Source organism: Hesperophylax consimilis, chromosome 12, assembly GCF_061612785.1.
Source record: "Hesperophylax consimilis isolate HC1 chromosome 12, BYU_Hcon_1.0, whole genome shotgun sequence".
Classification (NCBI taxonomy): domain Eukaryota; kingdom Metazoa; phylum Arthropoda; class Insecta; order Trichoptera; family Limnephilidae; genus Hesperophylax; species Hesperophylax consimilis.
The window spans coordinates 15,818,187-15,832,585 of NC_142847.1; the positions used below are offsets into that span (position 1 = coordinate 15,818,187).

The 14,399-nt window shown below is 33.5% G+C and overlaps 1 protein-coding gene and 1 long non-coding RNA gene across 2 annotated transcripts; both read right to left on the reverse strand.

Moving 5' to 3' along the window:
• Positions 1-1,799: 1,799 nt before the first annotated feature.
• On the reverse strand, positions 1,800-12,793 carry mRpS23 (mitochondrial ribosomal protein S23). The gene is made up of 3 exons (XM_089637739.1): positions 12,647-12,793; positions 7,512-7,673; positions 1,800-2,532 (listed from the first exon to the last, which is right to left on the reverse strand). Exons 1-3 carry the CDS (start codon positions 12,688-12,690, stop codon positions 2,220-2,222), a joined length of 519 nt encoding a protein of 172 aa, XP_089493865.1. The 5' UTR covers positions 12,691-12,793; the 3' UTR covers positions 1,800-2,219.
• On the reverse strand, positions 10,838-12,391 carry LOC149419229 (uncharacterized). The gene is made up of 3 exons (XR_016302869.1): positions 12,024-12,391; positions 11,613-11,834; positions 10,838-11,266 (listed from the first exon to the last, which is right to left on the reverse strand). It is a non-coding gene; the product is annotated as an uncharacterized LOC149419229 (long non-coding RNA).
• Positions 12,794-14,399: the final 1,606 nt, after the last annotated feature.

The following is a 14,399-nucleotide window of genomic DNA, read 5'->3' on the forward strand; positions in this document are numbered from 1 at the left end:
GTCCCAACTGCCTTTAGGTGTCTGGAGCCAGTGCGCTAATGACATCCCCAATTGGGATATGCTGTGAGGTTGAATGCAGTGGGGAGGGGAAAGAGATGGGAAGAAGATGGTTGGAAAGTAACTGGTCCCTAAACAAGGCTATTGCCATTCGAAGCAATATTTTGATTCTGAATGGTGGTCTTTCACCAGGGCGATATTGCACTATATACCACTCTGGAAAGTGCCACAAATATACGATACGGGCAGAAATAATTACAAGTCATAGTCTCATAATAGGAGATGCTGGGTAACTGGAGTCTTAATTCTAGGAGGGATGTCATCGCATTACTGCTGATGGCTTACAAGCTTTTATACCAGACAATAGCAATACCAGATATCCTGGCTGAAATAGGATTCCGCGGCTCCTGATTCTTCCCAGGTGCAGAACTAACTTACTAATGCTATTGACCCTGGGAAGACTTAACAAGTTAATTGAAATGGAATATGAAAATGCCTTACAGGAAATATGGATATCTTCCATATGTCCTTAACCGGTCAGCAACGTAAGCAGATATACACGATAAAATAACGATAGCAGTCAAGTACAATAAGCGTGTTTACACGTCAACGCGTGTGTTTCCACAAAAATCGTCATAACTCCGTTATTCTTCTAGTGACATCCCTAAAACAAAAAGTAGAATATTCGTATTGAATGAAGCTTCACATCTCTATTCAAAGTTATCCATAGAAACCCGTAAAAAGACCTACTCAGTGGAAGCAAATTTTACCCGCCAAATCGTAAAACGACGCCAAGAAAGCCGTTTGACGTGCCGACCCGCCTCGCAAGTTTAATTATTTTTTTAAAAATATATTTTGTATGAAATGGTCAAAAAGTGAAGTGACAGAATTGTTTATTGTACATTTGTACGATGAAATAAGTGTTTTTTTTTTACATTATCCGTGATTTTAGTATCGTTTTTACATAAAACATTACAGGTGAGTCATTTTTACAATTTTTTCATGTTTCCATTCTAAATTTAAATATTTACAAATGTTAATATTTATTTATGATACAACAATTTGAAAGCCTATTTTGTAACCTTTCTAAAACAGTTTTTACTATTCGGCTCCGTTCAGTAATGTTTCATTTATAGAGCTTTGATTGTGAGGCGGTAATAACACAACATTTTCGTGAAATTGACATTTCGATAAAGACATTTTAGCTTCAAGTTCGCGAAAAGTCGGAGGGGTTAAACCAGTTTAAGCACAAAATACTTTTAACTATAATGTGTACCTACATGCAACCTTTGTATTATTATGTTACCTATATTTTTTGTAACCTTTTATCGCTTTCGCCAAAATAAAATAAATAATATATCACAGTTGACTTCTTAAAAATGTTTTGATATTTTTCTTGAAGATTGTATCAATGATTATGAAACAGATCTCACTAAAAGACCGCACAAAACATCTAGATACTGAACACAAGGTTTCTATTTTATATGATTTCTCACAAAATGGTTAACTCTTAACAATCTCTTAACCCATCCGGCATATTCTGTTGAATGGTCGGAGTATTTCCGCTTTCCAATAAAATCCAAATAAATGTAATATTTCTGAACGTATCTGAATACTAAACACAGTTTTTGAAAGTTGATGAAATACTCTATTAAATTCATTATTAGAAATAAATGTTTAGTTTTTGAAATAATAAATTTTTTAATGCATAAAGAAGTTATAAAAATTACTCTCCTTTTGTTTTTTGTAATTAAAATTACCGATAACAAAAAAAACAAACACATTTTACTAGACGAATGTATTACAAACATTTATTGTCACTTTACTTTTCTGTCTTTTCATACAAAAATTATTCATAAAAAATTCAGTTTCATATTTTTTTTTCAAATTGCGGTCAGAACCTTTGGTTTCATAGAGGTGTGCATTTTAATACTTTTGTGGTTTACTTCTAGATTTTTATATAAAGTGTGGTGTTTTCTCTTTCTAAAACTGTTTAGATCACATTTCTCACCGTGACAGTAAGAGAGACAATGATTTCTATGAGACCATATGAACAAATTAGCTTGAGGGGTTAAACATTGTCTCTTCCGGCAGAAAACAACTAGAACAGGGATGATATTTTTGAAATAAATACGGCAGACCTTATTTTCTTATTTTTTTTTCTAGTACATACGTATAATTTGATATCTAACAATGTATAAATTCATAACAAAAAGGCATTTTCAATCTTTAAAAATATTTTTGATGGTTTGTTCCGTGTTTTGAGATTTTTGTCCTTCGGCAAACATGGCGGTGATTGTTGTTGGCTTATCGTCTGCTACCTCAAGCTCCTCACGGCGAGATTGCTGATAGTTTTTCTGAGAGGACAATTCACTTTCCAGGGCTGCAATACACTCATCATATAGGGCAGGCCCTGCCCCTGGATTATCAGCGCTCATCTTCTTGTATATATCAATCACCTTTTGAGAGTTACTTTTGTATTTTTCATCTGATAAGGTGACAGTTCCCAGCGGCAGGCCAGTTTTATGAAATTTTCTGGAACATAATAAGCAGACGATAAATCATTTATATTACAGATATACAAGCTTATCTGACAAAAGAGAAATTAACAGTAAAGGTTTACATTGGTAGCTCTGATATATAATGATGTAAACAAGCAGGCAGGTAGTGACGAACATACAGTCAATGACGTTGCAATATAAATAGATGCGTTATGGAACTCTCAAAGTGGCAAGCACAAAAAAAAACATCGATTGTGGTGCTTTCGATTGAATAGTTTTATTTATTTAAAAACACTAGTACTAAACTGTCACATGTAGTATGCTACCTCTAACTAAATTGCACATTCTTTGAATGTCTATCTTTGTCATATAAGTGAACAATGTTTGAATTAAGAATTTACAGGAAACATAAGAGTTTCTTACTTGCCACATTTTTCTTTAGTTTTGTGAGACAATAACAAGTCTAGGTGTATTGAAACATCATCGCATACAGTGATAACCTCAAGTAACTTAGTGCGTATTACAATTATATAATTTATAATTTGCCGTCTTGAATAAACTACGAAATTTATTCATATATTGACCGCCGACAAGTGAACATCGAAATAACCAGACTTTGCACAGAAAAATAAAGGTTTACAACACAGTCTATTGTAGAACTTTTCTGTGCAGGGTCTGAATGTTCGTTTCTAACCGAACCGACTAATACTATCACATCGGATTGCATAGCGACACATATACATCCCAACTTTGTTATAACGATCACGGCAATAGCGAGTTCATGGCTATAATGAGAAATTACAAAAAGATATTTTAATTCAGGCTTATCTTCATATAATTAATTGTTGACTGTTATAAGGAGGTCGATTCACTGATAATGAATATGATTAAAAACCAATAAATGTGTTTATTTATTTCGTTGAGGGGGAGGGGGTTGACAGCGAAATTCAAGAGTTAAGGTTTCTGTTAACTTTTTTGAATTTCGTGTTATGCAAACCGGTTCTTCAAATTTGGTTCCATTTAGGAAATGCAGCGCAAATTAACCAAAACTCTATAAAAAATGTTCTCAGCCAAGAATTACACCAAAAATTTAGATTCTCTATAACAAAAAGGGCCATATGAAATTAACATGCGGGCAGCAAGAATGAGGCAGCCGATAACCAAAACAATCCCGCAAGCTAGTTTATGACAAGTGCAATTTTACAAGCGGTAGGTACAGTTCGCACAAGGGAGTGATATTTTTCTTGGAAGCCTTGAACCAGGTGATGAAAGTTATAATGCGTTGATTGTTTTGAAGAGGAAATTGAGAAGTGGCTCATTGCCGCAGTGATTGTACATACAACAATGTGCGGACACAAATTAAAAATCCGAGCCCTAAGCTCTGTAATTGGCGAGAAACAAAATGAAGCTAGCGGTGACCGATGTCGTTACGAAACGTTAGTGTTTTTTCTGACATGTTTAAAAATAAATAAAAATTATCCTTTATTTTTTTGCAGTAATTTTACAGCAGCTTATGCCACTACGTTTTTAGAAAAAAAAAAATATACGTACATAATATAAAATATAAAACAAAGTTAAGCAGAGGGAACCCACTAAGGCACTGCCTGTGAGTTGTTAATACAACAAAAATTCACTAATAAAATAAAATACTAAAACACAACATCTAGCAAGTTACAATGTAAATTTTAAAGTTATGTGATGATAATGTAATATTGTTGTGAAGAAGTGAAACATATACCATCTTACTCATAATAGATAATACGGAGGAATAAGAACAGATTAGCAGAAAATGTTACACATAATCACGTGAATGCGTACTGCGTATACCGGCCGTAATATTAGTGGCAGTATTAGTGGCTGACAAATTTTTAAACCGCCGGACCCCCACAATTATGGACGCATTACTGTGGTATTAAGACAGCGATCGCGGACTTTGTTTGATTTGACAAATTTCAATTGGTCGCCCAATGAAGATGTAAAAAAAGTAGTAATACCCATTGGTAGCACTATCAGAGGAATATTTTAAATCGATTTACCAAAGCACGGAACGCACAATCAAATTGGCCAAATTTCGAAGCAATTCAAAGCAGACCTGGTCAATGACATCGCAGATATCATCCGAATAAACGTGAAGTTAGCAACTAAACGCAAAGTGCAAAAAATGTTATAATAATGTATAACTAGCAGTTAAAAACCCGCTCCGCGGGTTTTTGCTGCTAGGCCCTGCGGGCGGCACTTGGTTGGGCTGCGCCCAGTTTAAGTGATATTAACAACAGTTACATTTAATAGATAGATATTAGGTCATTCACAGAGAGAGGGTGAGTATATATTGTTAAAACACGGAACAGGAAGGAGTTAATGAATAATAACATGCTCAATTTAGGCATAATAAGAATGACAGTTGTTTGAATAAATGAAATTTTACGTATTTGTGTTGGATTATTTCAAATGAAACACTATTATTGACTACATGTCTACAACTGATATTAACTGTTATGGTACCTAATATAATTTGCTCATAAGAGACTTGCAGTGCTTAAATATGTGTTACAACCGTCAATGTCTATAAGTTGAATCAATATCGTATAGTTTGTCACAACAATTAAAGATAGTTACAACAAATTTGACTGAAATAATACATTATTACATATTGATTAATTGTACCCGTGTTTATGGATAAAAGGAGGGTAATGGTGCAATGTGATTAGCAGTCGGTTTAATTAAAAGGTGTGAATTTTACTCCAACTGGTGGTAATTCTTTTCCTAAAACTGTTACTGTATCTAATAAAGTTTAAAGTTAGATTATATATACACCTTCATCAGGAGAGTAAAAATCTATATATAAAGGTAGATTATTACAATATAGCGCCCCTGAGGTAATATCTCACAAAAGCGGCGCCATGCAAATTGTCCAATTAATAAATAAATATAATGTTTACATTTTATTATGTACGTATGCATTGATATACAATGGAAATAGATAAAATAATGTTATCCGATTAAACTTTATTTTATTAAAAAACAAATAACTTTTTTAACTTCACTTTATTATATACAACCAATACATGTTTCATGAACGAAGTATACACCGAAGTCAAAAATTAAATATAGATTACAATTGGAAAAAAGAAGTGGAAGGAGGGGGGAGGGGTAAGAGTAGGCTGGGTTTATAAGAATTAGGAATTACAATATGAAAGACCAGTTAAGTGGGAAAATATTTAAAAGAGAGTTTATAAAAAAAAATTCTTGTTAATTACATCTACTTTTATAAACATGTTCTCTTATTTCTAAAATTTCGAAATTATTTATTTGTGATGCTTTATATCCTGTGTGAAGTATTTTAAGACCTGAAATTTTTTTTTGCATATAACCATAAAACAATATATTCATAAGACAAATAACATTTAATAACGGTTATTCTAATAAATTGATAGTTGAAATACTAAATAAAATAATTAAACATATTATCTTCAAACGGTATTTTTACCCTAGTTCTTAAGATATAAATAAACAATGGCGTAGAATTCTGTTTGTGGATAACGACACTTCTAAAATGATATATATAAACATTCCTGGTACTATTCAACCGGCGTTTTACACTAATAACAGAATGAATAAATATATTCTTAATAATATAGATTGCGAAAATCAAACAAAAAAATCAGGAGTTTATAAACTCAATTGGGCTGGATTTGTAATTTATTTTACAAAGGTAGAACCAATAGAAACTTTGAAGTCAGAACTAAAAAATATCTCAGGGTTCTAAATGGAAATAGTGAATATGAGTTTGCAAATCATCTTTTGAATCACACTTTCGATAAAAATTCAGGTCTTAAAATACTTCACTCAGGATTAAAGCATCGCAAATAAATAATTTAGAAATTTTAGAAATTAGAAAACATGTCAATATAAAATCGGATGTAATTAATAAGCAAAAAAAAAATTATAAATAATAATGAAAAATGCCATTGCAAAGTAGAACTAAACTTCCAGAAGAAATCTTATTATTAAATGCTTGATGTTCAAGTAATTTTGCATATTTAAATATACGCGCCAGTCATTTGATTCGTTTCTTCACCGCCAGAGGGGCGCTCTGTCGGCCACCTAGCCGCGATGCGTATCGGGAATCGGCCATATTGAATTAACGCCTGCTTTTTTCGTCAAACGTCAAACGTAATCACGTAATTGTGGATAATTTTCACTGTAATGTAATTAATCCAATGGATTATGAACTTTCTAAGACATATTTTCTTCGATATTATCCAAAAATTGTATGAGCAGAAACGATATTTTTTAAGAAATATCGTATTACATGTGGCGATTCTATTTCAGTATGAAATGGTGTCTTAATCTTTAAAGTCTTATTTAAACACAATTTGAATTTGACCAATCACAGGGCCTACACCGTCCAGACGCTGGAGTAATAATATTATCAGATGTTTGTAGTTTTTTAATAAGACTTTGAATACTGTTGACACATCACCTTTCGAACATTATTTTCCTTTTGTATTTACTTATTCCTTACATAAACACGAGCTCCTGGAGCTCACCTTATGGAGTAGTAGAATAATTAGGAAAAAAAATATTATTTTGCATACTGTTATAATTTGAAATTACCGTATTTTCGAGGAAAAAAGTGATGCCAGTCTAAAAAAATCTTGCATGAATATTATTGTGAGTAATATTTTAACCTGAGTAGTATACGGCCCTCCTCACCATGTAGCTATACCAGCACTGCAGCAGCGTATTAGGGAATCTTTATGTAGTAAGATGGAATGTGTTATAATTTAAAGCTTTTAAAAAAATAGAATAACAAGTTATGAGTAACTTTGCTGTTATTATTTATATAATTCCGTTATGAATTTATTATATTATAACGTTGTGGTTTTTGTTTCATGAACGTCTTAACACAAGGAGGAAATCTTTAATTGTTTGCATTTTTAATGTAAAAAACTTCCAATTTTCAAGTGTTGATTTCTCAAAGATTAATAAATAAATCCATAGGCTACTCACGCTCTCAATACATCCTCTTCATAGAAGATGTTTCTAATGGGGACTTTTGGGACGGGTTTTGCAAAATCCGGTTCTCTGGCTGCCGGGAAGGCACGGTACACATCCCACCACAGGGGTCGCTCCTCTATCCGCATACCTCCGCATCTTAGAAGGCCTTCCACCCTAAAAATAATGAAAGCTTAGTTACAATTGTACGATTACAGTGACGTGGCGGTTTTCTCTGAAGTGCCTTTGTGCACATTACAATCAGCGTGCCATTAAAATTCCACCTTTAAAATCGACGCAATCGAAAAAAATGGTCGTAGAGCAACCCGATATTCCCAGGTTATGTGCGTTATCGAATCAGCAGAATATATTTAAAACAAAATAATTCAATAACCTACGCCAAAACAAGACAATCTTTGTGCGCCACAATAGAAGAATGTTTGATGCCATATGACCAGGTCACCAAAATTGGCCGAGTCACCATTTCTCCAAATGTTTGCTAATAGCATTTGTCAACCTATTAGTAAATCCGATTTTGGTATAGTTGGCGAATTCCGCATCACACACGCATTTCAAAAAAAAAAATAACACTTGATTTCAACTTAGTAATTATCAAATACTACTAGAAATGACTATTTAAGTCGGGGAGATGTAAAATATGCACAAAATAGGTCTTTATTTTGGGTTATTTTAACAATTTATGCATATTTCTGTAATAATTTATTCTCTTTATAATTTATAAATACATAATATAAGAAGCGCAACATATTTTTTAGCAACAGCAGAACATTTTTTCTGAATACGTATAAATTTTTAACTAAAAAGTCTACTTCAACACACTCTATCTTATTATATAGTCGACACATTTGGGTCAGAGGGCTAAATTAGGCGATATTATTTTTAAATATGTATATTCAAGTAAAACATGCTATGGCATCTTAAACAAGGGGAATTGAGAACTTTTATTCCTGCTGACAAACTACATAAGTAGTTTAGCGGGTTTAAATGTGAATAAAATAAAAAAATAAAAAAATGGAACACAAAAAAAAAAAAAAAAAAAAAAAAAAAAAAAAAAAAAAAAAAAAAAAAAAAAAAAAAAAAAAAAAAAAAAAAAAAAAAAAAAAAAAAAAAAAAAAAGATTGTTAAGACATACGAGGGGGCGTAGTTAAGTTCGCGGAATGGGTAGGTAGGTGATTAGTGGGGGTGTCGCTGAATTAGGTACTAATTGAGCAACTCATAATTAGTATAAATACCGGGTTTTATCGTAATTATGTCATTAGTCTTTGAGCTATCGTCGACTAAAAAAGTCAATGAAGGGGAGAATTGTGAATATGGAGAAAATCGAGTTCCGCTCTGTTATAAAATTCCTTACCAATCAAGGAAAATCAGTTCAGATCATACTGGAAAAGATGTCATCTGTTTACGGGGACTCTTGTCCAAGTGAAACTATGGTTTACAAGTGGCATACGCTCTTTAAACAAGGCAGGGAGTCGCTTGAAGACGACCCACAGCCAGGAAGGCCTATCGAGGTGACCACTCCGGAAATTATTCAAAAAGTCGAAATATTAATAATAGAAGATGCCCAAATAAATAAGAAACAGCTCGCAGATATGGTTGGAGTATCAGATACAACCATTTTCCAAATTCTTCACGACCATCTTGGCATGACTAAAGTCAGCGCAAGATGGGTGCCGAGAATGCTCACGCCGCCTCAACGACGACAGCGCGTGGAGTTTTCTCGTGCATTTTTGGACCTCTGTAGGGAATACAAAGATGGAGTGTTGGCTCAAATTGTTACTGGTGATGAAACTTGGGTTCATCATTATGAACCTGAGTCTAAACAGGACTCTATGCAGTGGCACAAGAAAGGCACACCACCACCCAAGTAGTTTAAGGTGTCACAATCGGCTGGGAAAATCTTGGCGACAGTCTGTTGGGACTCAGAAGGGATCCTGTTGATCGATTACAAAGAAAAAGGTGTTTCCATAACCGGAGTTTACTACGCTTCAATTCTAGAGTAATTAAAGGAAGCCATCAAGGAGAAAAGAAGGGGAAAATTCACCAAAGGTGTCCTCCTTCTGCACGACAACGCGCCTGTTCACAAGAGCCGTGTTGCGATGGCTGCCCTGCAGAAGATGGGCTTCGAGATTTTGCCACATCCACCCTACAGTCCTGACCTGGCTCCCAGTGATTATTATCTTTTTGCAAACTTGAAAAAAGAACTTCGTGGGAAAAAGTTTTTAAGTGATGAAGAAGTGAAGGATGCAGTTTCGGCGTATGTTTTAGACGCAGACTAATCTTTTTTTTTTGAGGGTATACATAAGTTAATTGAAAGATCCGAAAAATGTATAAGGGTAGCTGATGAATATATTGAAAAGGAAAAATAAATTTGGATTTTTATTTCCACTCCTTACCCCTTATTCCGCGAACTTAAAAATGTTCCCTCGTAATGCAGTATCAAGATGGCCGTGAATTATTTTGTGTAAACATATTAGATGATTGTCAATTGTATAAACAAACATATAAATTGTTATTTTTTTAACGATAAACTAACGTTTATAAGACAAGGTTTTATGCATAGCATAAAGGATAACAAATAATTATAAGCAATAATTAGTCATCCGAAATACTAATACAAATTATACAGATACAAATAAAATAATAATAAAAAAAAATATAATAAGCAGTAATTGTTGATTGAGGTACTAGTACATATTGAATCATTTGGCGGGTTGGAAATAAGCCGACATAGCTCAGTGGATACGGAGCACCTGACCGGACATCAGAAGGCATGGGTTCAATTCCCGTTGGCGGCATTTATTTTTACTCGGGAGATTTTTTCAATTTGTAATAGTATTTCGGATGACTAATTATTGCTTATAATATAAATTGTATTAAAAAACCTAATTTCCTCTATTAAATTGTAGTGTATAGAGTGGAAGATACTCTCAGTTATCGCCCTGGTGTAAGACCACTATTTGTTTTGTTTAGTACCTACCTTCCATGTTCATAGGTATGTATGTTTGTGATATAAGTGCATTTTTCGGATTTCCCATAGCAGCGAAAAAAAGGTGCTTCAAAGCTATGCGACCTGAGGGTTGGAAGTGAACCAAAAACTCTTGTGTTCAAAACAATTTGAAGAATGTTTCGGCAACACAATATCATATGTAGGTATAATTATGTTTATTAGGTTATGGAGTAAAAAAATAAATAAGAAATACATATTATTTATTGACATTTTGAAAATTTATTATTATTTTCTTGACCTACTACAGAGTCCTAGGCTTGTCAGAAAAATATTATACTTAAATACAGAATTGTATACACAAAAATATGTCCTATTTAAATAAAATAGGTTATGATAAGTGAGAAATAATTGTTGCCCCAAATGTCGAGCCACTGAATAATACCCACGGAAACGGTCTGGCGTTGCCACCATCTTGGCAGCCATTTTTGTTGTACCATTTTGGACAGATTTTTTTAATGGTATGCCAAGTCCTCTCTTGTATTTTATTTAGTCATTGAAAAAGATACACCCAAAATAATAAATAAAAATGACAAGTAAATATTTATTCTTAGTTTGATTATTAATACATCAAATAATAACGAAAAAGAGGAAAAAGTCAGGAAAACAAAGCTTTCAGGAATATTTCTATTTTTCATTCCTTGCGCTCTTGACCAAGTTATTAATCATCGTTAATGCATCTTCTAGCACATTCTGGGCCAAATTTGATTCCTGAACCTTCTGCTCTGCTTCCAAAATTTTCCAGCTGAAATATTATATTTATTTGTAAGTAATAAAATTTATAAATTCTCTGGGTTAACATAGGAAAATCAACACGAAAAAGGGACTATTGGGACAACTAAAGGGACTACTGTTATTCATATCTAATACTGTGCTTGTTCTGAATCAAAGTGGCAACTTTTTACTGATTTTCATGTTGATAGCAAAGGCATTTTATCATTAACATGAAAAGTCTACAAATCTACAAGTCTACACATCTGCAAATCATTAACATTTCATAAAAAAAGAACAGTTAATAATAATAATAACTTTGTAATTTGTATAGTGTCATTTATGGGAAAAAATGATCTTTGCCAAAAGGCAGAATTTACCTGTCTTCAAAGGACTTAAAGAAGTCCTTGAATCCCGTGATCCGCCATTCAAAAGTCTTTACAGCATCTTTAGAAGACTTTATGGCATCTTTAGAATATGTTATTGCTTGGGACATGAAAACCTCAAGCTTACTTATGTTGTCCTTCATCAAGCAAAGATCCTTATCATATTGGCTGGTAAGATATCCCATATTTGTAAATAGTTTATCCATGAGTTCTTTTCTGTACGATTCATCACAATATTCAGCCAAAAAACATGAAAATAAACAAATATTTCACATATTTAATAAAATTGAACAACAGGAAAACATCACAATACAGAAAAAATATATTAGGTTTTCTTAGTGTGACGCTTTATGAAATTGCTACCATAATATTCACAAATAGTTAAATTATAAAAAAAATTCTCACCTGTTAGCATTTTGTGAGTTGAAAGACCTCATTACTATATCCTTGCCTATACCAATTGAGTTGTCCAATTTAGGTTTCTCCTCATCTTGGTACAATGTTTCAAATTCCTCGGACATTGCTTGGTAATGTTTTTGGTTAAAGGGTTCAATTATATTTTTATCACCACTTCCACTTTTCACTGAGAGCATTTCGTTTTTGCATAAATATGTCTTACGTTTATTATTTTCAGAGAGAGCACAATTTTCATTCATAGAATAAATCGATTTGTTCTTGATTTTACGAATTGGAGGCATTTGTAAAAATATATATCGGCTCAAATATTATCAAGAAAACAAGACACTTCCCGCCGAAAACTTTCACAAACAAAAGAATACCTACAGACGGGGGTAAATATCTAGAACAATATTTGAATTAAAACGCATACAAATAAAAAAGTACAACGGTAGGTACTTTTTATTCCTTACACAGAAGAAACGTATTAAATGGGTGAAGAAATTGTTATAAATGTTTCTGGAATGTGCTATCATAGAGATATAAGTTTTAAATTTAAAAAATCTGAAGTATATTCTTGTGGTAACCGTACCGCTTTAAGGATATTTAGAAACAAAATGAAATCTCATTACCTCGAGAATATGGTGCCTATTTTTTCCAGACGACTTCCAGCCATTTTCGTTAAATATGTGTTATATTGCAGTAATATTAAAATTGCATTTTATAATATAATATAACATAACCTACATCAGCGAATTCTTTTTTGACACTCGTGAAACTTAACGGTGTTACCATAAATATGCTAGGGAAAAAAAATAAATGGTCGACAAGAACTCTACCCCACTAAAATGAGATGAAATAATGATCAATACATTATAGTTATTTTGTATAAAGTGTAAACAATATAATGTAATATTTTAAACCTTACTAAGAAACGCGTTTTAAACCCTAAAAAACTGATAACCAACCATTAATGAGTAAATGGTTGTTCGTCAGCTGTACAAAATCTAAAACACGCCCATTAGTAAGGGGGTAAAAATATAAATATTATGAATAGATCTAGTTTTGAATTAAGGTTTTAATTTCTTCATAAAAACTTGTTCATCTTTCGTTTAATTCTATGAGGGTGGTCTGAGAAATTTCCGACCTAACAATGAAACAAGAATTTTTTATTCTTCAATCTGTTACTACTATACTCAAGGGAATTTAATATTAATACTATTCATGTAAAAGAAAAGGAGGAACGAGTAAAAAAAAGAAGTTACTTAGTTGCAAACAATATTAAAAATTTATTAAAAAAATGTATAAAGTTAAGGGTTAGTCTTAGTCTAGGCTTAATACTAGTCTTAAATTGTAATTCTTAAAATTAATTTTCCTTTTACTTAATCCTAAATTATTGTTAATTCACTGTCTTTAAAAGTTGGGTCACGTTACGAGATAAATATGCAAAAATTGTTCAGAAACTTTCCTTTACGATGATTCTGGAACCACGGATCTCCACGTTCGCACTTATCACTGCTAACACAAGCTGCAACTTGGGCTGGTTCCGAAGGGCGGAATCAGTTCAGCCTGGGCCGAAGGGCGGAGTCGGCAGGCAGCGACTTCTGAGAGGGCAGCTTCCTGGGCGGAAGTCTGGCGACCACTCTGGCTTCCTGGGCGGAAGTTCGCGGGGTTACGGGAAGAGCCTCGGCGACCGCTCCAAGGGGGTGGGCAAGAGGTTTCTCGGCGGAGTGCGGCGGAGGTGAGTGGTTCATTTATGATGGTGACTGTCGAGAGCTGAATCAGTTGTATTCACCCGCGCGATCTGGCGACCGTAGCACGCCTGTGGTGGGGTGCTGGAACTATAGTGGTTCCGCTTTAAACCACTTCGGTACGTTGTCTTGAGTCCGTGGCGCTGGCATCGCCATTTTCACCGCTAGATTGCGCTGTCTGGCTGATTCTGATTAACTTACGGTTCTAAATCTTAATATAGGTATATTAGGTATCTTAATATTATGCATGCATACACTTAATTGGTATCTGGTTGCAATTACATTTCTAATCTTAGTTGACAATTACTCTTACATCTAGATTTATACCTTATGTTAAATATTTTAAAATTACGTTTTTTAATACGACCTTCAAACTAGCCTTGGGCGAAAGTTTTGATTGCCGGGTCACTGGCTTAACGTTCCCATTTCAGATTTACTACTTGATGAGGGTCTAGAGCTAAATCTGCTGACTAATGGGTGTATTTCTAAGTTGGCTTTCTAAATTTTTATTACGGTTGCCGGCCATGCTATTCACTAAATATTTAAGGTCTAATAATGCGAACTGCCGCCTCAATCTGCGTGTAAAATTACAGAGACAGATGCGGGCGCACGTGTTCGCTTTGGTCTTTCTGTG